Here is a 26,881-nt window from a genome sequence, read left to right on the forward strand (position 1 = left end):
AAAGTGAGTTGTCTCTGCACAGCTCCCTACCCCACTCACATTTCAAGGTATGGGATGTTCTCCCCTCCACACCTCTTTTTTTCACCCCTGGTTCTGTAACGTGTGAACTCAGCAGTATTTTACAGCCTGCCTCCATGAAGGAAAACCCACATCCAGCTACACAAAAAGAGAAATCCAGCTACACATAGATGGATAGGGCTTGGAGCAACCTGCTTTTGTGGAAGGTGACCCTGCCCATAGAACTAGATGAGATTTAAGGTCCCTTCCAACCCAGGCCATTCTAGGATTTTATGACAGTCATCCCATGCACAGGCAGAGAACTGGGCATTTCCTGGAGCCCATGGATTATCTGCATGTATGCGGATCAATGCAGTGTGCACGCTGCATGGGCACACCAGTTAATCCTCGTTTTCTCCCAAAAAATGCCAGAGAAAGCAAGTGCTGACCTATATCAATACTCTTCCACTAGTGATGGTGTCCATGGCTGGGTGCACCTATACCAACCAAAACTGCAGTTGTGACCTCTCTGCTCTCTACAACTACATGAAAGGAGATTGTAGTGAGGTGCGGTTGGTCTCTGCTCCCAGGGAACAAGGGATGGGACAAGAGGAACCAGCCTTGAGCTGCACCAGGGCAGGTTTAGTGGAGCTGAGGAACAATTCCTTCCCCAGAGGGTGCTCAGGCATTGGAACAGGCTGCCCAGGGCAGGGCTGGAGTCACCGTCCCTGCAAGTGCTCACACACCGTGGAGACGAGGCCTCAGTGCCATGGGTCAGTGGTGGCCTTGGCAGGGCTGGGGTAAGGGTTGGACCAGATGAGCTTAAAGGGCTTTTCCAACCTGGCTGATTTTGTGATTCTACTTCTAAAAATTGCAACTGCAACAATAATTTAAATCCATTAAGGCTTCTATTTCTCCTCAACAAGAGTCCAATCAAATAACTTTGATTTCTGTAGCTGCTTATCCCCTTTTTTTTTTTTTTTCCTTAATGCAACAGGCCAATCCAAGCAATCTCAGGTATCTATTTATGGCTGGTCTCAGTGGTGGAAGTGGCCAAAGCAGATCTGGTCTGGAAAGGCTCAGACAGGAGCACATGCATGCAATTAGCCAAGGATTAGAGCTGCAAATTTCTGCTTCTTGAGGAAGGAAAAAAGTTAACTTCTAGATATTATCTCAAGCTGGAGGCTGAAGATCTCCTTCAGTTTTAGTACACAAGTGACACAAGCCTATTCTTTCCACTTGTGGAGGAGTCTTAAAGCTGTTAACTGAGGCTGTGATTGAATTGTGAGTGCACTTGTCTCCCAAGTCCGGCTGGTGCTGTAGAGAAGTAAAAATACATTAAAAACATCACTTGGAAATTCTGACCTGGATGAAACCAGGAAAATGTAAATCTTTTGGGGAAAAAGAAAAGTTAGCCGGGAGATTTCTAGGCCATGACATAATCATCTGTTCAGCATGAAGACTTTTTGAAGCTTATCCTATCCATACCTTTTGAGGCTTACCAATTATTAAGGGATGGCTTCTTCTCACTACTGTACGTCTCTGCAGACCCGCACAAAAAGTGCTCCAGCAACAGGACTTTGCACTGTCTGCACAATCTAGTTAATAGGCACAGCGAGGCATTTCATCTCACTCTAATTCCTACCCTCTAAAGGCTCCCATTCGTCACCTGCGCTCACCTCAACACATTTTAGCCTGCTATTTAATTACTTTAAAGCTGGAGTGATGGTGGTCTTATTTCTTCCGGTCACTCTTCTCTTTCAGGGGTTTGCTGCTGGCTCCCCTACCAGCCCCTGCACATCTAAAAATCCAGCAGGCAGTGCATTGCCTCTGACAAACGGATAATATTTGAGAGCCGTGGGTACGCTGCTTTTGGGCAGATGTGTATATCAAGTTTCAGTCCAGTCAAAAGCCAGCACCATCTTTTCACTGCTGCCCTTTTCATTTAGTTATCTTACTGAAGTCTTATCTCTCCAGTCCCTTGCCAGAGGCTACCAGCTTCCTGCAGAGCCAGAAACAAAGCTCAGTCTTAAACAAAGGGGGAAAAAAATCACAACCGAAAGTTGGTCACAGTTACTGTTATGGAGCCCTGCAGGTTCTGTAGCCACGACCAAAGCAAAGGCATGCTGCTGCTTCTGTGCCTAGTGTCACTGGCCAGCAAAGCCACCAGTAGCACGGCAAGGCATTGCCTTTCTTTCAAGTAGTGTTAAACCTCGTCACTGCTGGTTTTAGGCCTGTTCTTTTCCCTGCTGCCATCCAAATAACCTCCAAAACCAGCTGAAATGGTCAAAAACAATGCGGGAGGATGAAGGAACACAACTACCGCCATCACTAGTGACAGCTACCATGAGTTTGCTGCCCATGCAACGCAACCTTCCTGGAGCATCCTGTCTGAGTTAAGCCCAGGAAAAAGGGAACATGAGGATGACCCTTTCTCCCTCTCAATATAACCAGTAACAGTCTGCTCTCATAATACACCACAACTGGTTCATGTATCTCTTAACAGCAGAAAATGCATGTAGAGGTGTTAAAAAATAATTATATAATTAAGCTTCAGCAGCACAAACCAGGAAGAAACTGGCTTTACAGCAACTGCTCTTATGCCACATAAAGAAACCAAACTGAATTACATGCTTAGTTAAACCACGACCTTAGGCAGGAGAAGTTAGAAGAACAGGTTAAACACCAAATACACAGGAAAGTTTCAAATAAAAAGACAATGTTTTATGTAAGTTTTCTTTCTATATAAGAATAAATATTTGCTAAGGTGCTGGCTATTTCCCTTGCAGTTAAACAGATCTGTTGAATACCTCAGCAGAACCAAGCTCTCAATGTGCAGTACTTTCTGAACTCTAACGAGCATCTCATAGATGAGCCTTATGTCTTCTAGAGTAAACTTAATTCTTCAGTTGTTTTTAGCTTGACATATTTAACATGAAACTCTCCATATTTATTCCTCAGGTGCTGTGGAGGAGCAGATATGTGCATGCACAAACGCACTGAATGGTGGCAAGGAACTTAGCATCAGTGTAAATGTAAAAATGGGTTCAAATAAGCCCAGCTAATATCAATATAGCCCCCTGCAAAGGCTTAATCATTTCTGTGTTTCTGAACCAGGAGTTGCTCCTGGAGTCACAGAATTATCTGTTGTCCTCTCAGTAAAAATCCAACTGAGTTGATAGATGCTAAGGCCTGAAAATAAGGAGCACATGAGCTTTGTCAAGTTTCTGGTGCTGGTGTGGGCTTTTTTAGATTTAAATACTCATCTGTGCTGTGCTTGCCCATCTCAGAGTTCTGACTCTGTAAAGCTGCACTGCACTGTACTGTTAATTCAGATATTTCACCAAAATAAGCACCATAAAACCCCTTGCTTGGGTCCTGAACTCCAATCCTATGTTTCCTGAAGTGTAACAGCCCATCAGCTTCTTTTTAGGGAATTTCAGCTTAACTGTTGTGCTTTTCAATGTGTGACAGCCAAATGCACACAATAGCAGAACCAAAATTTGTTGAGAATTTCAGCAGAACCAAGGCACCTTGAGGTGATTCTACGTCCAAGGTAAAACATTTTAGTTTCTATCACCTGTCTTACTGAGAAACCTCAAGAGGCAGGGTGACCACAAACAACTCTCACTTACAAGATGACCAAATGTCACTGGACTTGTAAGAAAATGGCATAGAGCTGCTGTTGACTGCCTCTTCCCTCTGTTGCTGAAAACAAAGCTACCTGCCTCCTCTTTCAAGGTCCCTTGAAGGCTCTTCTCTTCTTTTAATCTTTAGTTCAGTATTCAAAGCTTGACCATTGCCTCTGGCCCACTACTCTGATCTTCATCTGGGTTTGAGGGAGGATCCTGGTGTCTTATCTAGGAGGTATCTTAGCGAGCAGGTATCAGAACAAGGCCATAACACACAGGTCTCCTCTGTCCTGTTCAAAAGGATGAACAACAAATGGAGGTATGGATAGTCCAATGAATGACAGACATCAGAAGAAATGGGAAAGACAAAAGCAATGAGGATTTCTTTGCTCTTCTCTCCAAAATCTCTAGCCTACACCAGTGATATTTGGGCAAACTGTCCAGAAGGTTGAAGAAGTTGGTAAGGAAGATGAGAAGGATGCAATATAAGCACAGGATAACTGGAAATCTCAGATGACCACAGGTCGCGTGGGTCCATACCTGGTCTAGTGGAAGATGTCCCTGCCCATGGCAGGGGATTGGAACTGTATGAGCTTTAAGGGCCCTTCCAACCCAAACCATTCTATGATTCTGTAACAAACTACATCACAGCACCCACAGAGCACGGATCAGTTACACGTGAGGTATGAATGCATAGAGCAGTCTCCCAGCTCCATATATACATAACGCTAAATATTCAGAGAACTTATTCAAGTGGTACTTACACTATTTAAAATAAAAAGAAGAGAACAGTATGGTGGCTTTTACACCTCTGCTTTTTAACTAACGCATTTCAGAAGGGGACAGAAATACTTCCCTTGCAGGTTTCTGTTTCACACTCAATGAGGAGAATAATGATTATACTCATAATGACAAACTGGGATTCTCTGTTTACAAAGTGTTGAGTTTTCATCAAAGGCACTTTTGCACATAAGAAACATGTAATCAAACCAGGGCGCATTTAATCTACAGTGCTCATTCCCTTGGACAACCAGGGCTGAAGGTTCTGCTGTTGTTTTGGTTTGATTTTTAGGCATCCAGGCATCTCCCAGCCACCACACAGGCACCAGTGTTTTGCTGGATTGGGTCCTGGATGACAAGGTCTGCCAAGCAGCTACAAGGACAATAAAACACGCTGTACTACTCCTAACCTTCATCTTTGGAGTATTGCATTTGAGCTGCTGAGGCCTCAAAATGGTGAAATCAGAGCAGCCACCACCCAAGCTGACATTTCATTTGCCTCACTAAGTTATTCTTATTAGATGCATTTCCTGGAAGCTACTGGTAAGTGACAATTTATTTCTTTGTTTTCTTTCTTTTTGTTTAATTTCATTTAAAACCAATCACAATTACTCTAATCTGAAAGGATGCAATCTACCATGTCAGAATGAACCAGCTCAGTTCTACAGCCGTACGGGGAAAGGTTCTAAGTTTCCTGGCAGCAATGAATCAGTCTTTCTTTATGTGTGCGTTGGAAAATGCAATACTGTTGTACCCAATAATTTATTATACATTCTCTTCATTATCTTTATGAAATATCTGCTGTCCAAATCAGAGCTAACAGAGACCGGGAGATGTGCTGTTCAGGGTAGTTCAGCAACCAAAAAGACCAGGAGTGAGTTATGACTCGCAGTGTTTGTGTTTTTCTTCTTTTTCTCCCTTTTTATCACCTCCTTCCCCAATTCTCCCCCATTTTTAGGCCTCACTGGAATATCCGAAGTCAAACCTGAGGTCCCCCAGCAGCTGCAGGGTCGGCAGAAGCCCAGCTGTCTAAACTTTATTGGCAGTAAATGTCATTCTCGCACACAAACCGCGCGCCTGGAAAACCCAAAGGCACATCTTGGGCTATCACATCCCATCACGTTCCCCGACGAGATGTGAAAACTGAAATGGAAAACGTCAACAAAGTCCGGCCGCGGTGAGGAGCGGGGCATGCCCGCTGACAAGCGTGCCGCAGTGACAGAAATGGACTTGGAGTTGCAATTAGTAGCACTGTCATTTTCGGCCGCTCCTGCCAATTAATTAAGCCTGTCAAATGGAAAAGCAGCGGCATTCACATGATAATTTATATAGGGAGAGACTGGGCGAGCAAAGCTGCTGCTGCAGCCAACAAAATGCCCTCTGAGCACTTAAAAGGAAAATAAAATAAGAATATAAGGGGGGGGGGGGGGGGGGAGAAGAGAGAAAGAAAGTTAAACTGTCCTTGTTATAATTGTTAACTCTGATCGCTCAAGTAGAAGACGGGCTGATTAAAACTCCAAAGGAGCCCCTAGCTCGCTTAAATCTCAGAGTCCGGAATGATAGAATCAGAGGAGTTTATTCATACCATTAAGCCCCAGAGAACTTAATTGAAAGAAGAGCATAGCCTGGACCTTGACAAGCGGGAGGTCACAGTAATTGCTGCCGGACATATTTAACATTAAGATAATCAGGCCATTAATTACCCTTTGGATCATTAAATCAGCCAGTTGCAAAATGAAATTTCTGCCTCTATTACTCACTTGAGAGACCACAGGGGTGGCTTTTAATTTATCAGTGAGCTTGAGATACAAAGGACCAGGCTTGGGGAGGAAGGAAAGGGGGAGAAAGGAGGGGGTTTGCTTCAGCAGAGGCAGGAATATCAATCCGCCATGCTTGGTGATCGTGGCAAATTAACTAGGTAAGATAACCTCAGCTTCTAAAGGCAGAAGCTGGGGGTATGTAAATAGATGAGGGCAGACAGGGAGATCAGAGCCTGCACACCACTTAGCAGGATAATAAAGGAAATCATCCTTGATTATCAGTGCTAATTTGGACACTGCCGGTAGCTTGTTATGCGTGTTCTGAGTAGCATTTAATTAATTCAATTGCTTGTTAATGAGGGAAGTGACATGTGGGGAGCAGATGCCACCCAACTGCAGATGGGTTCTGGTCAGCCCTTCACAATAAAATCTTTTTTGTTTTTTTCTTTCTTTTCCTTTTCAAATTTCTTTTTCCAAACACCCTTCCCCCAGCCCCGCAATGGGAAAGGTGTCAGGCATGGAGGAGCATTCAAAAGGCACAAAACACTGACCTCATCAGGCCAAGAACGGCTAAGAAACCAGACCTGACAATTGTGGATAGAGAGGTACTGATGTTCCCCCAGGCCCCATTTGTAATGCTGCGGCCTTATGCCAGGAATCGCAGACCAACAGGACTGTAACAGCAATCTGATGGCCAAAAGGAACAAGAAAGGAGAGAGAAATGAAACAGAGCATCCTTACAACATTCAGGATACAATACTGGGATCTTAACTACTCGCTTTCACTGGGTTTACCCTTCATCTGTGCTGTTTGTAAAGAAGGAACAGTTATTTCCATCAATAAGGGAAACACAGTTTGTTTTCCTCCAAGTTGCTCCCAGTTATCCCCCAGAAACCAGTGCACGCTCAGCATTGCTGACACTGGCCTTGAAACAGCAAGCCAGGCTTCAGGTTGGGCTTGTAGGAGTCTGCTAAATATAGTCAAGCTGGCACCACTAAATTCAGTTCATTAGTGAGGGATCATACTGGATCTTACATTGTAAGGTTAAAGTCAATTCCCAACACTGCCGGCTCCTAGCTCCTAGCTCCGGCCTTCTCATCACCTTTGGTAACCAGGATAAACAGGGTGACTGCTGTGCAGACAGACCACCTGAGCAAAACTGCTGCACATGCTCCAAGCCCCATTTAAAGGGCTGCTGCTTGGGGCTGTCTGAGCTTCTACTACTCATCCCTCCCCTTAAAAATACATTTTTCAATGGAGTTGGAGGTTCTTCCTATTTGAGTATTCTCAGGAAGATGCAAGAATGGTGGAGCCCTTCCTTCGCCTTGAAGGTTTGCCTGTAGCTGGTACAATTATTCAGCATCACTTGAGCAGGACAATAAAAAGCATGGCTGGGATGGTACCTGGATATGACACTGCCCTCCCTTCCTGGTGGCCAACTGTCTCAGTTGGAAAATGCCAACAGCATCTTAGGAAATTGATGGTGGCAAATCAAGGCTGCAACCCAGAAGCCACATGGGCAAGAATCGTACATGAACAAAGCAAAACATGTGAGGTGTGTCCAGAAAAAAGCTAAAGATCCAGTGGGAGAGTTACATTCAAACACAAAAAAGTCTAGGCAAAATACAGTGCAGACTCCACAGGCTGGCTTCATCCAACTCCCACATTCCTTCGTGGAGCGGTTCTGCCCCACCAGGTTACTCCTGTGTCACACCACTCCGAATCAATGTTTTAAGAGTGTGCTTAAACAGTATCAATAGCAATTAGAGGGTATAATCCTGATCTCATCCCCAGACCCAGTTAATTGTCACAACATTGATTTACTCTAATTTGACTTCTCACTCCAAATTAAACCCACATTACCAAAGGAGAAACCGCAGGCAAACTCTGCCCATGCCCCCCCTCCTCTCCAAGACAATAAATTTCATATTGAATACCTCTGGAAGAAACCCAGCAGTTGTTGCAGGATCCATACGGAAAGATCTTTTCCCTCCCCTCACCCCCCCCTTTTTTTTTTCTTCCTGCGAGTAATTAAAAGATGCTTTTCTTGACTAATGATCCCCCTGTTTAGGAATGGGAAGTCGATACTCCTCCACCAGCAGTCAGCTTCAATTTGTCACAGGGCTCCTGAAGTTTGAGCGGCGGTTCTCAGGGCTGCTGGTAATTGCTGGAACCAATTACCAGCTTTCCAAAGCTGACCTAATCAGAGACCCACGGACACCACCGCTCAGAGGCCAGCTGGTCCCCCCTCACATCCATGTACTTGCCTGCGCTTGGGTTTGCTGCTGCTTCACCAACTCCTGCTCGCTGGGAGCTTGTGCTCATTCCTCTTCCCGTCATCACACCCAACACCCTCACACTGAACTTTGCCTCAAGCTACTGCTTTACACTATGCTGCTTCCATGGGGATCCCATTGCACCTGTGCTGCTTCCCAGTTTGATGCTAGAGGCCATCCAAGGTGTCGCCTTTGATCCAGAGGAATAGAATGACTTGGAGATCTCCTTGTTTTAGAAGCTGCCTCTCAGACATGACACTTGGACCGTGTTCATGTTACAGGACATACCTCAGCAATATATCCTTGATGAAAGCAACAGGAGTAATGCTTTTTGCGACGCAACTCCCAGGCTTTGAGTTCACACCCTCAAATCCCAATTTCTGACCTTGTATCTAAATACGTTTCCAGGTTTATCTTTCCCCATAACTTTCTCAGAAAAGGAGTTTAAAATGAATTTGAATGGACGAGGCTTGGGCCATAAACTGTACTCACAGCCTGGCACAGCTCTGTTTGTAGAAATATTAGTGACATGGTCCTGATTAAGACTCCTTAATTATGCCATGACCTAGAGTAGCCATCTGGCAATCCCTCCTACAAAACATCATCTCCCCGGGGCTCTCCGCCCTTCCCTCTACAACAGGAATGCATGAGATGCCACTGCAATGACTCAGTGATCAGTGCCAAGTACTCCCAAGCTGAAGGGGCTCCTTTTGAAGCCACGTCAAGACGTCCAGGTTCCTTTTCGTTCAGCATGTGAATGCTCCTTGAGCCTCCAAGCACAACAGATTCAGTATCTGTGGAAAAGTCAATAACTCCTATTTTCCCCTAAAAAGCCTGTGGGTTTCCATCAATGGCTTCATCTCCAATAGGAAGATGCAGCATGAAATTGGGAAACCCATGTATATGCTCCACATACATGTATCCCCTCTGTAAGTGTGTATTAAGAGAGAGTCCCCAACAAATATCCTTGGAGAGCTGAGATTTGGAGTTCTGGTGGAGGGAGTCCAAGGATATTTGGAGACCAGAGAAGAAACAGGCATTCAGCCAAACTCCCAAAGGGGAAGAAAGCTGGTACTGGGGAGCTGCTCCTGCCCATGCTGATGAGCTCTGGGATCAGCCAGAGTCTAAAAGCCACTGTGTGAGGAGGCTAATACACCCAATGTGCTCCTGCTCTACAGAGCCCAATCAGATGGGAGAGGGAAGTACTCCCATGTGCTCCTCCTGAACTTGGTCATACCCCATTTCCTTCTGCAGCCCCACTCTACTCACTTGGTTTTTCCCCAGTCCCTCCACTTTGGTTGCCTCTTCCCCCTTCAGTCCCTCATCAGCAGAAAAAAGGGGTTTTGTTTAACCCTACATCAGGTCCATTGTAGCTGCTTCTGATCAGCCTCCTCAAGCCAAACTGTAAACAGTAGTGAGAAATGGAATACACAACTTACAGCTAAAGAACTTATTCTCTTGCCATATCTTGGGCAGAAGGAGTATGATGCTGGTAGAGACCACAGCAGAGGCATGCACTGAAAAAGCTTTCAGGTATTTATGTGAAAAAGATCACTTCAGTCCCTGCTGCAAGGGGCAGAAAACAATGGGAGTAGCAAAGCAAGATTACAATTGCTTTGTGGGAAAACTTGCACATAACCCTAATTCTACTCCTAGCAGCTCGTCTATCACACAAGTGTGCACTTGGACACAGATCTGGAAAGATGCAGTTATAAAATGCATCTTTCTGTCAAAAAATGTTGTAGTGCAGGAAGCAAAATGTGATTCTGTCACTGAAACACAAGCAGCTGAATAGAAACATGAAGATGGACAGAAACAATGAAGAATTAAAATAAGCCCTAAGCCTGAAATACAAAGAGAACAAAGTTGATTTTAAGTATCCAATTCTAAACACAAATCTCTGGATTACTGAATTCAAATGGATGGTTTTCTTTTCAGTCACATGTATTTCAGATTTCTCATTATAATATCATTACTATATGAGTACTAAAGTAATGTTGCTCTTTAAAAACATCAAAATCCAATTAAGAGTAAGCCTTTTTTCCTTTTAAGTGTTTATAACTGTGGTATCTCTCCAGCTCACCTCATTAGTAAAGAGCAACATGTATTTTTGTTAGGCGCAACAATATAAGGTCTTTGGATTAAAGGGATACTAATGACTGAAAGGCAGCATTGATTTCAATCTACCTGATGAAATCATTATATTCACTAATAATATATACTTATACAGCAGACATACAGGTTATGTATGAACAAAACCTCTGCGGAGGTCCCCCTGAACATTCTCACACGTCGTCATTCATCTAAGTAGCCTGATTAATGTACTGGCTTCATTCTCGAAGATGAACCAAAGGTGGCACCACAAATTCATTTTTCAGTGCTAACGAAATAATGCAATAAGAAACACTTTATTACAGACAACAGCACAAACCTACTCCTACACCACAGGAAGTGGCCCAGGTATATGCTCCCAGGTTATAATTTCACTTGATTTGGTACTGGAAAAAGCAGGATCCAGAGATATACACCAACAAAACCCCAACATAATTTCCTCTGATTTCTCTCATACACAGGAAGCAAACACAGAGCTAGACCTCAATCACACCATTTGCCACCTGGGGACCTACCAGTGCTCAGATGTTGGATATCCCACTGGAGCTGCCCCTAAGACAGTAGCAGTGCACTTCTGAAGACAACTTCAGAGGCTGGCCCAGCCCTGCAACAAGGTCCTTCTCCTCCCCAAACCCCTACCGAAACGCAGTCTGCCAGAGGTCATTGTGCTTCCCCCCCAAGCCAACATGTTAGCTCTAACTAGCAGCACTTACATCTCAAACCTACTCACAGCATGAAAGTATTTTCAAAACACCTTTCTTTGACACTGATTAGATAAATTAAAGATAAAACCCACTAGTTTTTGGTATGAGAACGTACTGCAGCTAGATTTTCACTGCGCTGAACTGTGAGTGGTAGGCAAAATACTGTTCCCATTGGAAACACCACCCCCCCCAACATATATTCTCACATATATTATAATAGAAGTAAGCAAGACCATAGTGAGCAGGACTTGCACCATCTGTGCTGAGAACCTGATGGCAGGTACAGATTCCTGGGTGAGCATGAACTACTTAAGGCATAATAACTAATGACAAGCCGAGAGACCAAGAGCAGGGAACTTTGTGGCTGACCGAAACAAAGGGATGCATTACGGGATCAGTCAGACTGAGGAACAGCCAGGCAGGGGGTTCCAGTCTCCCACTGTTTTGTCGGTCAGTCAACTAGCAAAAACACTGTAGGGCTGCTGAGGAAACCTTCACAAGAGTGCAAAAGTAATGGGGTCACTCATCTTTTGACATCTTTGACACACATTCCTCCTCGACATGCACTGAAGAGATATATATATATATATACACACATCATGACTTTCACAAGGCATACTCCAAGGGAGAATTTGCAAAAGCCATGCTGTAAAACATTGCAATGCCCTACCACCTCTGACTGAGAATCCCGAAGGAGGATTTATGTGCTCACAGCTTGCAGTACGTGGAGGATCACATCCTACCCGCCCGCTGTGTGCCGCAGTGAGATGGAGGAAGCAAGCTTACCTTGTTGAGTCCGGAGAAGGTTTCATATGGCCCTGGCTGCTCTCCTCCCAAACACTGTTTGCCAGCTCGTTCCCGATAGAAGACATCACCTTGATGAGCTCTATAGGCCAGTCATCCAGGTCAAGAGAGCGGACCCGCGAGAGGTGTGTGCCAAGGTTTCGGTGTATACCTGAGCATTCAATACATATAAGTGCCCCCAGATTCAGGCTGGCCCAGTCAGGGTCTATGGGAAGAAGAAACACAAGCAATTAGACAACAAAACACCTAACAAAGCTTAATGTTTGTGGTTAAGGGGTTTAGCTCTGGGCATACACTGGGCTGCATCAAAAGAAGCGTGACCAGCAGGTTGAAGGAGGTGATCCTGCCCCTCTGCTCTGCTCTGGTGAGACCCCAGTTGCAGCACTGTGTGCAGTTCTGGTGTCCTCAGCATACAAGGACATGGAGCTGTTGGAGTGAGTCCAGAGAAGGCCACGAGGATGAGCAGGGGCTGGAGCAGCTCCTGTGTGGAGCCAGGCTGAGAACACTGGGGCTGTTCAGCCTGGAGAAGAAAAGCTGTGTGGAGACCTCAGAGCAGCTTCCAGTGTCTGAAGGGGGCTACAAGGATGCAGAGAGGGACTCTTCATCAGGGACTGTAGTGACAGGACAACGGGTGATGGGTTCAAACTGAAACAGGGGAAGTTCAGGCTGGAGATAAGGCAGAAGTTCTTTATTGTGAGGGTGCTGAGGTGCTGGCACAGGATGTCCAGAGAAGCTGTGGCTGCCCCATCCCTGGCAGTGTTCAAGGCCAGGTTGGATGGGGTTGGAACTGGATGATCTTTTAGGTCCCTTCCAACCCAAACCTTTCTATGATTCACTCTAACCTCTACAATACTACGAAAAATAATAAAGAATGTATGTGTCCTGTCCAAAAGCAGAGCTGGGAGGTCTTCAATCTGGTCAACTTTGCCCCATGGAGATACCAACCCTTCTGAGAAAACCCTCAATGAATAAGAAAACCACTGGGGGTAGGAAGGGGTGGTGTCCTGAAAAGACGTCTCATTGCACCTTCAGTTGAAAGAAAAATATGACTTAGAGAGAAAAGAAGAAAACACCAATGTAGTGGCAGGTAGTTGATGATGAAGTAGTGGAGAAAGACCCTCCTTGGGAATCTAGAGCCACATAACCAGTTACAAGGGAAAAAAGAGGAAAAAACCCAGAGTGACTAGACAGGATGTCTCTGTTGCTGACTATATTAACTCCCTTACATATAATGACTCCATCTGTATCATCACTTACAGATGGTTTTTACATCTAACACACCATGGGTATGTCTTCATCTCCAAGATCAGGGAGATCAGTACTAAGATGAAAATGTGATACTCTGAACAGTACCAGTCTTAGTGTATGACCCAGGATTGCACCAATGCACACCACAAATGAGAAAACTGGGACAAACCTGGGGAATTCCAAGTCATTTCCTAAGATGGTTCACTTTCTTGTCATTGTCCTGTGTTATTTAAATGTAACTTGGTATGAATCTCCCTCTCCCCAACAAACAGGCATTATAACAAGTGCAATGAAAGGCATAAGGGAGGAATTTTTGGTGGCTTCTTTTCTCCCCTCCCCTGCTGTCACATCTTTTCTTCTCACCTTACCCTGGGCCTCTCAAAGAACTGTCTTAGCCTATCACAAATGCCAAGCAGGAAAACGGGTATTAATTGAGAGGGCAGACAATTTCTATTCCAATCTAAGTAAGAAGAATCCTCCATCTCATTTCACTTGAGCAGAAAGTGTTTAAGAAGTTCCTGTCCATACCAAGTCTTATCCTAGGAATACACAGCATTTCAGACTTACAAAAACCAAGATGAGCCAAAGCTCCAGCCACGCTTTCCAAGGCCTTGCTAAGACAACCATGACAAGCTGCTTTCCTGCCTGTTTCATCAGGTCGCCTCTACCAGTTCTGGTGTCTTGGCAGTGAGAACTATGAGTACATTTGAAGCACACTAAAAACCCTGAAACACTGATTTGTTAGGAAAAGCTTAAGTAAAAAGTAAAAGCTTAAGTAGAAAAAAAAAAAAAGCTTAAGTAAAAAGTAAAAGCTTAAGAGCAGATACTCTGGAAATTTGCCAGCTGTGACCAGGAATGAAATCTCTTCCCCTGCCCTGCAAAGGCTGTGCTGATCTTCACTAGAATAAAAAGCCACGAGCTCAAAGAGGCACAAACTCAGAATGAAGCAAGAGAAAAAACAATGATTTCTAGTTTTCCAGTTATTCTAACTGATGTTAATGACCCGACCTCCCTTCCAAATCCTTCTGTGCTCTTGAAGCACATCTAGTGAATCTTTTGCTAAATACATTTGTTAAATATTCACCTGCTTCCAATGACAAGTGCTGGTGCAACTGAAGCAGTGACACCAAAGCAATAGCCAAGAAGTTACATGGAAGTTTGTTAAGGTAGTATTTTAAATGTCAACACTCTGCCACCTCACAGCTGAGTGGGAAGGTGGCAAACCAGGAAAGGCAAATGGTGAACTCATTACAGACACCCAGTGAGAAACCAGACTTGCTGGTCTTGGTTACAACTGACTAATGCAGAGTCTCTAATGAGGAGCTTGGCCAAGTGATATTGTTCAGTGGACTCTGGGAAAAACTGACACGCTGCCACTTACGACATTAATTCCAGTGCATGCACATGAAAACCTGTTCTCCAAGGGATGTGTGCTAGATAACAGAAGTCACTACCCACTAATAATTATGGCATCTCCCTCTTGCCATATGTAGTTGAGCACTTGTAAAATCTCATGCTTGCAAACTGTTAGCACCAATTTAGACTGAAAAGAAGCACAAGCCATAACTATTCACACTGGGGTTTCTGGGTGCTTTTTCAAGAAGGTGATAAAAAAATCAGCTCCCTTTGCCTGCTGATGCTAAGAGTAATTCAGAATTGGAGGATGCTCAGAATACTTGTAAGCAGGAGGTAGGCTTTTCTCCAGTGCGCACATACCCAGATTTGATGGTAAAAGAGAGGAAAAAGCCCGTTCAACGCAGCTGTAGGTGTTAGGAAGGCAGTTTCCCCTCTTTGCTTTACTTACAATTTGTCAAACAAAATATGAGCTCTTTTTAACATGGCTGAATACATCCAGATGACTATTTTCAGCTGTCCATATTCTTAAAAGATGTTTAGCTCCCTCCTTCTCTAAAAACCTCCTCCCCACTTTGACTTGCACCTCAAGCTGATTGATCATTTGAAGGTGAAATCTCCTGGAGCAGCTCTTTTAGGAGAATAACCCCTCCCCACCATCTCCTTCATCCTTTTGGACCTGTGGTGGCTGATGAAAGGCTTTGCCATGCTAAATCCTCATGAGTTCAGCATGTGTTAGCTCTGGGCTGAGCAGAGGGAATCTTTAAAGGGAGGAGGAGAAAGGCCAGGGAAAGAAGAAGCGGGGGTGAAGGCATCTTGCAGAGTCACAACAGAAGAGAGAGAAGAGTTTGCATCATTCCTATGCTTTCAGAGATTTTTTCCTATTCTGCATATGAAGTCGAATCTTGTGATTGGTACAGTAGGCCTGCCAGGGCCACCCAAATGATAACTTCAGTGTTTGGCTCTCAGATACAAAATGTGCCATAGCGAATTATTAGACTATTGGACTGGAAAACTCATGATGAGACTCTGCAACTTTAAGCCCTCCCTGTTTTCTTCTGCAGCAGAAAAGAACTGATATTCCATGCCCTCCAGATATCTTGAAAGTGACTCACATTTATCCTCGGCTCTGCTCTTTAAGATAGAAGAACTAAAACCTTTTGGGGGCAGAAATTTAGCTGGGTTTATCTAAGCAATTTGATCATCTTCAGTGCCTCCTCCAGACAGGAGCCAGCACTGGGACTTCAACACTCTGGGAAAAGGCAACATCAGTTTCCTTCTGAAACATGAAATGAGATCTTCTTGGGAAAAACCTCCAGCATGAAGGAGCGTTTTACTTTATCTCTTGCTCTGGGATGGGAATGTTAAAAAAGGACTTGGAAAAAGTTTACTCTGAGACTGCCAATGGCACACAGATGCTGCTGGTGCTACTGCTGCTGATTAACATCCAACAAGGCAGAAATTCCCTGGTGAAACAAAGTGCTGCCATGAAGTGCTAAAAAGGCAAAGAGCTCAAGAAAGAGAAAGAATGAGACTTCTGAAGTGGAAGATTGATGGCTCTTCAATAGAGCTGAGGGACAGCAACATCTCATATTCCTTTGCTCCCAAACATCTGGCTTTGTGAAGATGCAAACTATGTGAACTTTCCACAGGAGAGCTGGTGTTTGTGATGCTAAATGCTCTGGGGGGTAAAGACTTGCCCAAGCAGGGCAGAAAGGAGAGAAGGAAATAAAGCAAAGCCTGGCAAAAAACTGGGAGGCTGAGATTCACCTAATGCCCATGTTCACATTTTAAGATAAATTGCTTTGGAAATGTCCCAGACTTCTTCTAAAGAACTACGGTAGCCTTAAAATCAGGAAGGCCAAATGGCAAGAAGAGTCCCAGAGGGTATAAATCATCCCCAGGAATACAAACAATTAAGAGGTTCCAGTTGAGATTCCGAATTCCCTTTTCTCCCTCCCCTCTACACTACAAAACAGAGCATTGAGTGCTGCCAAAATGGGCAGTCCAAGCCTGCCCCCTCCCAGCAACATGTTCTTGGCACATCCTTCCTGCTGGCACCATGTACCTGTGGCCAACCTGACCCATGAAGCAATCTGGAGGAAAAGCAGCCTGGCTAAAATGGGAATAAAAAACGAAAGGAAAAAGAAAATAAAGTGCTGCTTTCTCCATGCACAATCATTTTCCTGATTAAACATTGAGCCTGGCTGCATAAATACATGCACGGCTGTGGAGAAACACATATCTCTGTGGTTAGTCTGGATGGGGCTTGGAGCAAGCTGCTCTAGCGAAAGGTGTTCCTGCCCGTGGCAGGGGGTTGGAACTGGATGAGCTTTAAGATCCCTTCCAACCCAATCCAGTCTGGGATTCTATGAACTGGATCATGGATGTATCAGACGGATGTACATGAGGGGGGGAAGTCGCCTGGGACACACATTCCCCCTCTACCTGGGTGACCAGCTAGCAGGGTCTAGGAAAATACCACCCACAGCTCTACAGACAGTCTGAGTAGAAATCAGTAACAGTCCCATTGTGGTCTGCTCACAGACAGCAGTGAGTACTTCAAATGAGCTAAATATACATCTAGGTCACCTGAAGACCCTGTCCTTCTCATATACAGCGCAACATCTTATATACCTTTTACTTGAACTGCATCAAAGCTTTGGTGTAAATCTGAATGACTACCAGGTCAGTATGAAAGAACTCTAATGAATAAGAGTCATGTTGGGCTGTATATGTCAATGTAAGTATATACCAGTCAAACCAGCATTTTCCTTTGTTTTTTGCATGCTGGATTACTAGCCACTGGAATGTAAAGACCTTAATTTATCAACATTGCTATTATTTCTTTCTGTCTGTGAAATTCCTGCTTGGGATCTCCCTCCAGCAGCTCAACAAGCTGTTCCGCCAGCATCCCAGTCCTGGTGCTCAAGGCCTGGTCCAGCCAGGCCTCACGTCTCTGTGTGCTGAACCACCGGGGGCAGCTGCTTTTCTTCTTTATCCATCTCCTATGGACAGCACATGGGTATCTGACAGTGTCCAACTAAAACCAGTCTGGATGTGAAGCTGTTCATGTGCTAATCACCTTCCCTTCAAGCCTTCTAAGCATGAGGCAGGAGATAACAGGGTTGTTTGGTGGATGACTGAATGAGTTAAATCAGCAGATAGCAAATTAATTGTGCACAAGCATTAGCACATCTGTATGAATGTTCATTTTAGAGTTAACTAGGATGTTGGGATGCCTTGGACTAGTAGTCACAATCCTAAACAACAAATCTTAAAATCAAAAAAGAATTACACCAAAAGTTAAAAACAAGGATATTTTTCCATGAGAAGCACATGTAAAAAACACCAGGAAAGTTCTGACTTTCAAGTATCAAAGAAATACAAATGCGCAAGTGCTCAATCCTTCTGCTTCTACAATTAATTGCTTTACAGCAAGAGTACTTCCTTTTTGTGGCTTTGTTGCAAGTCCCTGGAACTGAAGAGCACCAGAATAATGACCTCAGACAGGGTTAGTGAGGTGAACCACAGCTCAAAGTATTCTTGAGAATACTTTCTGAGCACTACGTATGTGTTTTAAAAAATAAAGGGAAAGAAACACAAAGGGGAGGAAAAAAGAAAGATCCCAAATCAAGTTTTCAAGTATCCAGCTATAATGAGCAATGACTTTGTTTTTTTTTGACAAGGAACCCTAAAAAAACCAAACCAAAAGAATATCAATCAAGCTCTTTGAAAACAGCACCAAGGCACATCTGCCCTCTCCATGCAAAACAGGAGGAAAATAGAAGTTACAACTTCTTTTTCTTTTTTTTTGACAGAAAGTAAAGAAATGATGACATTCAGAAGTGGGATGTGAAAGGGGAAAAATGAGGATGTACCTGATGCAGCATATATTAAGTGTAAATGAACATAAAATAAACCTGATAAAGCAAACCCCATAATGAAGCAAACAGCATACAGAATATAACACCAAACATAATGTCAAAACAGATAAAGCCCGTGGCGGGTGTTCACCTGAGTCTTGGCCAAGAAATGCTGGCCAAGAAGCGGTCTATTTTCTGAACAGACGTGGCCATACTTACTCTGTGCTTCACAGTCCACGCAGTGGGAATTGCCTCTGATGTTCCTTATGGACTGAAGGGCCATGGCCTCATTCTGACTCGTCAGGCGGGACTGAGTAGGTGGGAAGAAATGTAGAAACAACACATAAGAACCCAGTAACATCAGATAACACAACTGTCACATCAACGAATGGCACGGTTCAAAGCTTAGACCAAGGTTGAATGAACATGGTCAAGGAACCTCAAGTCTTGGTTTGCTTCTCAACAAATAGTGATCCTTTGGCATCTCCAAGTACTGCAAGTCCAAACCTGCCAAGCAGGGACTCCTCTTTCCTCCCATGTTTCTTGATAGCATCATATTTCTTCCATGGGTCTCTACCCTCTGCAGGAGCTCCCAGTGCTCTGGGGTCTATTCTAAGAAGGGGGGGAGAGTGCACTGAGGAAAACTATGCTTGGAAATGAAGCCTGCTATTCATAAGAACAGTAGTCACAGGTTAGGTTTGCTTTTTGAGATAAATTAGATAAGAATATTATCGTATAAAATCAATGTCTTTTATTGATGTGTGTGCTTTTGCTAATGAAGACTAAGGGATGGTTTGCAAAAGCAGCTGAAACCTTTTTATCATCCAAAGGTCAGATTTAATCAGATGGCTCCCATTTAAATTCTCTCCATGATGACCTGCCAATGACCTCTACTTGGACCTGGAGACACTGTCACAAGGTACAATAGTTCAACTCAACTGTCTTGTGAGCTCTCAGAGAAGTAAACTGTTAGTATAGCAAGTGATGGACTCTTTGCAATGAATTGATTTAAGCAGCATGAGGACCAGGTCTTACGTATGGCAATACGGGGATGTGTTCTCCTGACCTACCAATGGGACGCCTACTAAAACCTGTCCAACTAAGTGTACTTTGTTATTCCAACTAGTTCTTCTGACATGTTTTGATAGCTAGGTAATACTTTACAGGAAAAAAACCTCCTGGAGCCACTTACCAGCCACTCGTCATCCTCTTTTGGGTAAGTATTTTTATATAGGTGTGAGTGTACAAACTTCCTCCTTTGTGCTCCCTCAACATACATATTCGAATGTGTAAACCCAAGAAAGGCAAGAAAATACATAAGCAGTGATTTTTCACTATCTCAGAAACACATATTGGAAACAAATTCTTTTAGTAGAATGGGAAGTAAATTATGTTGATGATAATCACTGGTGTCTGATCTACTCTGGCAGCTCAAGGTAATGAAAGCAGGCTTGCATTCCACCATACCAATCTCCTCCTTGCGATATAAAGTCATTAAAGACAACACTTAGATGGATGATGCTAAAGGATCTAGAGGTCTGAACAGTTATTGCACAGTTCTCTCCCTTGACTACCACTCAGCACCTTGCCCTCTAGCTGTGAAGAATGAGCAGACACGGAGACTCAAGAAGCAGGAGCTCTCTGGCCCCACTAAAGACAAGGGATGTATGAAGAAGTCTCAGATTTTAAACATTGATTCTGAGAGGAAAGGAGAACAAATTGCTTCTGTCATCATATGAAAGCATTGCAAGGTGGAAGGCCTGTTCCTCTTAGGTCATGTTCTTCTTTCTCCAAAATGCTTTGATGAACTGTTTCTTGATTTGCTTTGTTTTAAGACAAAAACCTGTAACAATTTATTTCAGTGCAATTAAAGAAAAGATAAATTGCATCTATGCTTCAGTTTCTGTGATTTGCATTATTCCATCAGGGCAGATTCTTACTGCACATTTATGGTTAGGTCAGCCAGAATGCTGAGTTAATTTTCCCATGCAGCAGCTCAGTAGATTTAACTTGAGATTTGACTTGTAAATACATTGGTTTTGGGGTCTCCCTCTGCTCTCCTCTGAGACAGGCTTTTCCTTAAGGGCCTTCTGCAGACCTTTAACCTGACAAAAAGCTGAATCTGCAGCAGCGACTACACCACACAACTTCTTTATTTTCAGTATTCCTCTGTGCACCTTACCTTGTTCTTGCTGCTCTCACATGACTGTAAACTGGCCAAGATCTGACTCTCTATGGCTTGTACCCATGCATCTCTTTCTTCATATGTGGTAGCTTCAAAGTGCCAAGTCTGGCCAGTGAGAGAGACAATGATAAACTCAAAGTTTTCTTCTTGCTCTGAAAAAGACATGCGATAGGAAGAGAAGGTTAAGTTTAAGGGTACTGACAGCTAGGCTTAAACTGTCTTTGTTGATGAGCATTTCTTCAATGCAACAAGCAAAAGCAGGTCTGAATTGTCGATGTTTAAGGCTAGATACAGCCAATTCCCTTGCAGTTGCATGATACATCGGAAAACAGCTTGCAGATCCACTGCTTTTATTCTCCAAATGTTACACAGATAAAGTACTGTTATGGGTAAATATTCAGTTCCTCTGTGTGTATGTGAGGGTGGTATCGAGGCTATACCCTTCTGGAACACAAAGTGGCTAACAAGCGTTATTTAGATTTAAACCTGAGCTGCTAAGAGCTACATAATGTAAAAATCAAAGCGTGCCACAAAATAACTTAAAAGATGAATGGACTGTTAAAGGCTGACAATACAGAAAATTTCATGATTTCCCCTCTTCCTTCAAGCAGTTTCGTACACGCACAGATTATATTAAAAGTGGATGTGTACATTTTCTTGTCTGCAGCATAAATACACTGGGTTGTAACAGAGGACTAAAATCAGCTCAACCTATTCAACACTCACGTTCGACATAGGAGATGAGAAAATGATCTGAGAAGCTCACAGAAAGGGTCAGCGAAATATCCTTAGGGCTACTAGAGTACAAGGACAAGTATTCAGGCCAGAGGACAGCAGCATATGAATCTACCAGTAGAAGTGAAATAAATGGACACACTCCAACCACACATGGGACACCAAAGTCAAATGAAAAAAGAAATCAAGGAAGCTGAAACAGAGCAAATGGAATTAGGAAGGGCAGGCATGAAGCATGAAAAGGCAAAGAATAATAGAGCACAAAGTTCTGGTGAACATCAGCCATAATGGGCTTTAGAGCGAGCATTTACATTCACTTGTCTACTAATGACTTATTATATATTCAGAGCCATGAAACTCCTGCATCACCTTGTCATCCACAAGCGTGCAAAGATAAGTGACAAATCTAACACCAGCCTTAAAGACAGTACTGCTGCTCACTGTCAGTCATTTTCTCAACCTGTGGCACAACTGTTTTTTTTCGATAAACTCCATGTTAGCAAGGCCAGTGACTACTGCTTTAATGATGCCTCAAGAAAGCAGCAGCAGGTGAGAATGCATCTTGAGGTGAGAACAGACACAGAGGTGAAGGTTATTTCCAGGTGCATGAGGGCACAGGCTATGTTATTTTACTGGGATAACCAGGAAAAGAAAGAGAAGAGAAATGATGCAACCTTATAGCCACAGCCAGATTAGCAACACTGTTAGAGACAAACAAGTAGAATCATTATCCAAAATGTTATGAATAACTCATGGAAAAAGCTGTATTTACAAACAGAGCTAAGAGTTTATGAAGAAGCAGCAAGAGGAAACTACAGTAAATGGAATTAATGTTGAGTCCTGTCTGCTGTAGGGTGACACAGTTATGATAATCTACTTATGCAGAAGGATATGGCAGTGGAGGGAGGTACAGACATACTGAAGTTCTGCATGTGTTGATGAAAACAAAGAATGATGATGAAAGAAAAGAACGTGAAAAGCTGAATTCCATCTGCAGCAGCCCCCTGCAGAGACCAGTTTAGGAAATTAATAATTTTTAGGCCTTTCAGTGGCTTTTCAGTGATAAAATGTTGTACTCCTGAAGTCCTACTAAAGGAGGATTTCCTCACACCTCCTTTTTGGGCAGGGAGGAGTAGGGACACAAAAACACAGAAGAGGACAATGAGAGAGGAGACTTCTGAAGAGCACTGGCAGGGATGACTTCTCAATACATAACAACTCAACAAGAAGTTGAGAGCGAGGGGCTTTGGACAAGGGCCTGTAGGGACAGGACAAGGGGAGTGGCTTTAACCTGCCAGAACAGGGGAGACTGAGATGAGCTCTTAGGCAGAAGCTCTTCCCTGTGAGGGTGCAGAGGCGCTGGCACAGGGTGCCCAGAGAAGCTGTGGCTGCCCCATCCCTGGCAGTGTTCAAGGCCAGGTTGGACACAGGGGCTTGGAGCACCCTGCTCTTGTGTAAGGTATCCCTGCCCATGGCAGGGGGTTGGAACTGGATGAGTCCCTTCCAACCCAAACCATCTATGATTCTATGAAGACTATACAGTATATAACTAATACTCAACAAGTATATATGGTATATCTTCACAGAGCCACTCTAGACTCCTCCTCTACCATGGCTTTCCAGCATCACAATTCCAGACCTTAAAAGAAGTATATACAATCAAGCTGCTGCGTCACTAAAGCCTCCTATCTTCTATCTGCCAATAATCCTTATCACATACATGAAGCTGGTTTGCCCAAGATGGGCTTATGAGAAATAAACCCTCCAATTCAGCCAGCGTCCCATTACAAAGTGAGGCTGAAATCCCATCCCCGCAGCAGTACCTCTGCAAGCTTTGTTTCTCAGATAAGTTACACAAGGTTATTCCCCTGCTTACAGGAGACCTATGGCAGAGGACACAATCCTGGCTATTCAAGCAAGTGGAGTGCAATTCAGGAAACACCTCCAGCCATTCCCCATGGTCACTCTTTTATACGCTGTCTCCTTTTCCCAAAGGAGAGGCTCCCTTGTTTCATCTCCTGACCTTTCTGCTGTGACCAGCTGACACTGTGACAAAAGCTGCCAAGATCTTACACAGCCTTTGTGGCTCTGGATTGCAAAGTCCACACAGGACACTGGTAAGTCTGTCCCAGTATGGCCCCACCAGGGGTTAAGAGGGCTGCAGCATGTTTTAAAGCTGGGCTGGAAGGATGTTTTCAGTACATCGGTAAGAAAACTTGGTCATTGCTGGTGGTACATTAAGAACATCTAAGTTTTCACTCTCCGATATCTACTGAAGTTTCAGGTTTACTCCTTAAAGAGCTCAGCTGAAAAGCAACCGTGCCAGTTGAAGATGTGTTCAGTAATACATTCGCTGTTCAAATACACCACATTTTGTTCTGTAGGCCCAACTGGGAAACAAAGCAGCAGTGGTGCCTGCTGCACATCACCCACAGGGCAATGCCTACAAGAGGCAAGCAGCAAATGTGGCTGTTCTCAACCACCACATACACCGACAGGAAAATCCAGGCAGGAGGATGGAATTGTTCGGTTTTCCTCTTCAGTCAAATTATACGTTGTGCTATTTAAATCCCTGTGGGCCCAATCACAAAATTTTATTAAACAGTTTTCCATGTTTAACAGTTATTCACAGAAAGGTCCACTATAATAGTATTTTAGCACCATCAACCTGTCGAAATCAACCTGCCCAATTACTCCAAACTACATTAATAACACCGGATATTACACTAATTGTGTCCAGTTTCTATGCAGACGAGGTCCCACAGGGCTAATTTTGCATCCTCAGGGGCAAGCAACTCAGCCATCAAGCTGATTTCCCCAGGAATCCCTCCTCATTACACAAGTCCAGGCTGTCAAACTTCTTCCTTTTTTTTTAACAAAAAAAAAAAAAGAGGTTAATGGGCCAATCAGTCATCAATTATTTCCTGGGAGGCCAGCAGACAAAGGGTTAAAGTGGGAAGAACCAGCTGCAACTGAGGTCCATTTGAAAGTTATTATCAACAGGAGATGTCTCAAATGATGTTGCGGTTGTTTGGTTTGCCCTTTGTTTTAAAGTGGTGGGGGCCAGGATGGGCAATGAGCTGAAACTGTCAGATTATGATGAGATGAACCTGAAGCCATTTATTTCTTCAGTGCAAGTGGACGTGCAACAAGGAAATTTTAGGAAAACCATTGCACTCTCATAACCACCAAGCCCCTTTCAAGCAGCACCACAGTCCCACTGTTTATGCTACACCGTTTGCACCGTTATCTTTTCATAGTGAAATTAACTGCATTTAACCCAAGTTCACATTTATTTTGCTCTGCCAAAAGTCAGATGTGGCTACAGCCCACCACTTACAGCAAACAAGAGATAAGAGTTCCTCAGAAGCAAAGGACTCTGCAAGGGAAAACAAACATTTAGGCATGGTCTCACTGCATTCCCGTACCAAGGCCTGTGTTAACTGTATGACACAGAGATCAGATTTAGAGAATTACAGGGTCAACAACTACAGGATACAATTAGTCTGTAACTTGCTTCAGAAAGCTCAATTAAGTCTACTACAATGTAGAGAAAACGCAAGTCCGGAAGCAGTTGCACCTCTTGGTATCCTGCGAGATCGGTTCTAAATGGCTAGCAAAGAACAGTTTGTTCCAAATTTCCACTTCCCCTATCTTTTATTCTCAATATTAAGGGTTTCATAAATAGCCACCAACACCTTGTACCAAGAGTGGGGTAACCACAAGCACAGTTCGAAGCCAATGGAAGACAAGGACTCCTTTCCACCAGGCACTCTACAGTGAGGAATTAGAGCCATCCTGGAAGTTTGCTGTTAAACAAAATCATTATTTCTATTTCCCATGGCTATAAAACAGAGACTCGCCAGGCTTCAGGCATCTCTCGTAAGCAGACATGAATACTCTGCCAGAATCAGAAATAAAACTGGATCTTCTGGCCTCCAAGCCAACCAGCCTCTTTCAGTAGGTGCCAGATTGTGTGTTTGCTGTCATCAGAGGACCCTGCTGCTACTGCTAATGAACAGTAACTCACTGTGCATGTCTGGTGTAGGATGCCACTCAGACAGGAAACACTTTCCAGAAACAAGAAGTCAAGTGCAGAGCCAACAGATTCTCAGTGGTGTATTTCAAACACCCATGAAGCATCTTCAAGAGTTGAGGTTACAGCCTGAAACCTAGTCAAGCCTGCCTCAAGTAACACTGAGACCTATTTAAACTCCCTTTTTATTCACGCCCTCCTCCCCCTCTCTGTTCAAGCACCTTTTCTTAATAACCCTTCATCTTTTCAAAAGGATGGGAATGAAACACCGCTGAGATGCCCAGCAACCCACATCAGATGTTAACAACATACAATTTGTTTACAACAAAGGCACGTTGGTATTTATGTACTATATGATGTTAACTAGTGTTACCTTTTGCCACTTGGTGTAAATTACCTCTGTAACTCAGAAGATAAGTATGTTTATTAGCAGCCTCAATTAAGGAAATATTTGTGCCATGTCCCACTGGGCATGACTATGCTAATACTTCTCTCCCCTTTCCAAACCCAGTGTCTAAATCTAATTAGTTTTGAAAATCAACCCTATGAGGACAAAATAGCTCTGCTGTCAGTCGCCCACAGCTCTTGATAAAGGTTGTGTTCCACTGGAAGAGTTTTGCAGTGGTGTTGTTTTATATCGCTACCCATGAGTGACAAACTGGTGATGAAAGGCTGGTTCCTCCGCATATGTACTTCTTATTCTATCTGGATGCCGAGACAACATGGTTTGAATAAATCCATGAAGTAATGCGAGTCTACACTTGCATTAGGTGTTTCCTGATGTGTTTCAAGCTTGAGCTTTCCTTCTAACATGACAACCCCCATGGCAGGGGAATTGGAACTGGATGATCTCAAGGTTCTTTCCAACCCACACTATTCTATGATTCTACGACACATGTTTCAAAGCTGAAGAGCTTGCTTAACTAAAAGGTATTGTGAAGGTAAGTCTGTAGAGTGGAGCTTACCTCAGGTGCTCTCCTCCATCTGCCATCAACATTCTGCATAGGCACAGTACCACAGCAGCAGTTATCACTAACTTCTAACCAAAACATAGTTTGAGAGTTAATGAATATGCAGAAGGAAAGTTTTCCAGGAAAGCCTGGCCCTGTTTAACATGTCAGATAGGTAACCAACAAGTGGAAAGGTAAGGATTTAATATCTTTATGCATGTTAAAGCAGAGCACAGCCATTTACTTTCTTAAATCTAAGCCTTTCTGTGGTGCTGCAAAATCTACTGATATAGGAAAAGCAATTCTGTTATTTCAATTATATGCAGGTAGAAGTGACTTCAGCTTGTTGTATAACCAGAGCGGGGTCTGGTTTAAGGATAACACAGTGACATTACGCATGTTCCCCCTAGAGAATCAAAGCATTGCTTAAAGACTGCCTGCCT

The 26,881-nt window shown here is 43.7% G+C and overlaps 1 protein-coding gene across 6 annotated transcripts in view; it reads right to left on the reverse strand.

Annotated features, from left to right (window-relative positions):
• The window catches only part of AGAP1 (ArfGAP with GTPase domain, ankyrin repeat and PH domain 1), a 327,080-nt gene that overhangs the window by 29,463 nt on the left and 270,736 nt on the right, over nt 1–26,881 (reverse strand). For all 6 annotated transcript variants that reach the window (XM_065669649.1, XM_065669647.1, XM_065669648.1 and 3 more), the window contains 3 exons: nt 20,715–20,869; nt 18,752–18,842; nt 12,048–12,270 (listed from right to left, as the gene is read on the reverse strand). In XM_065669649.1, the coding sequence (XP_065525721.1) occupies nt 12,048–12,270; nt 18,752–18,842; nt 20,715–20,869 (469 nt within the window). The remainder of the gene's footprint in view (nt 1–12,047; nt 12,271–18,751; nt 18,843–20,714; nt 20,870–26,881) is intronic.

The sequence above is a fragment of the Lathamus discolor genome, chromosome 3 (assembly GCF_037157495.1).
Source record: "Lathamus discolor isolate bLatDis1 chromosome 3, bLatDis1.hap1, whole genome shotgun sequence".
NCBI classification, from domain to species: Eukaryota; Metazoa; Chordata; class Aves; order Psittaciformes; family Psittacidae; genus Lathamus; species Lathamus discolor.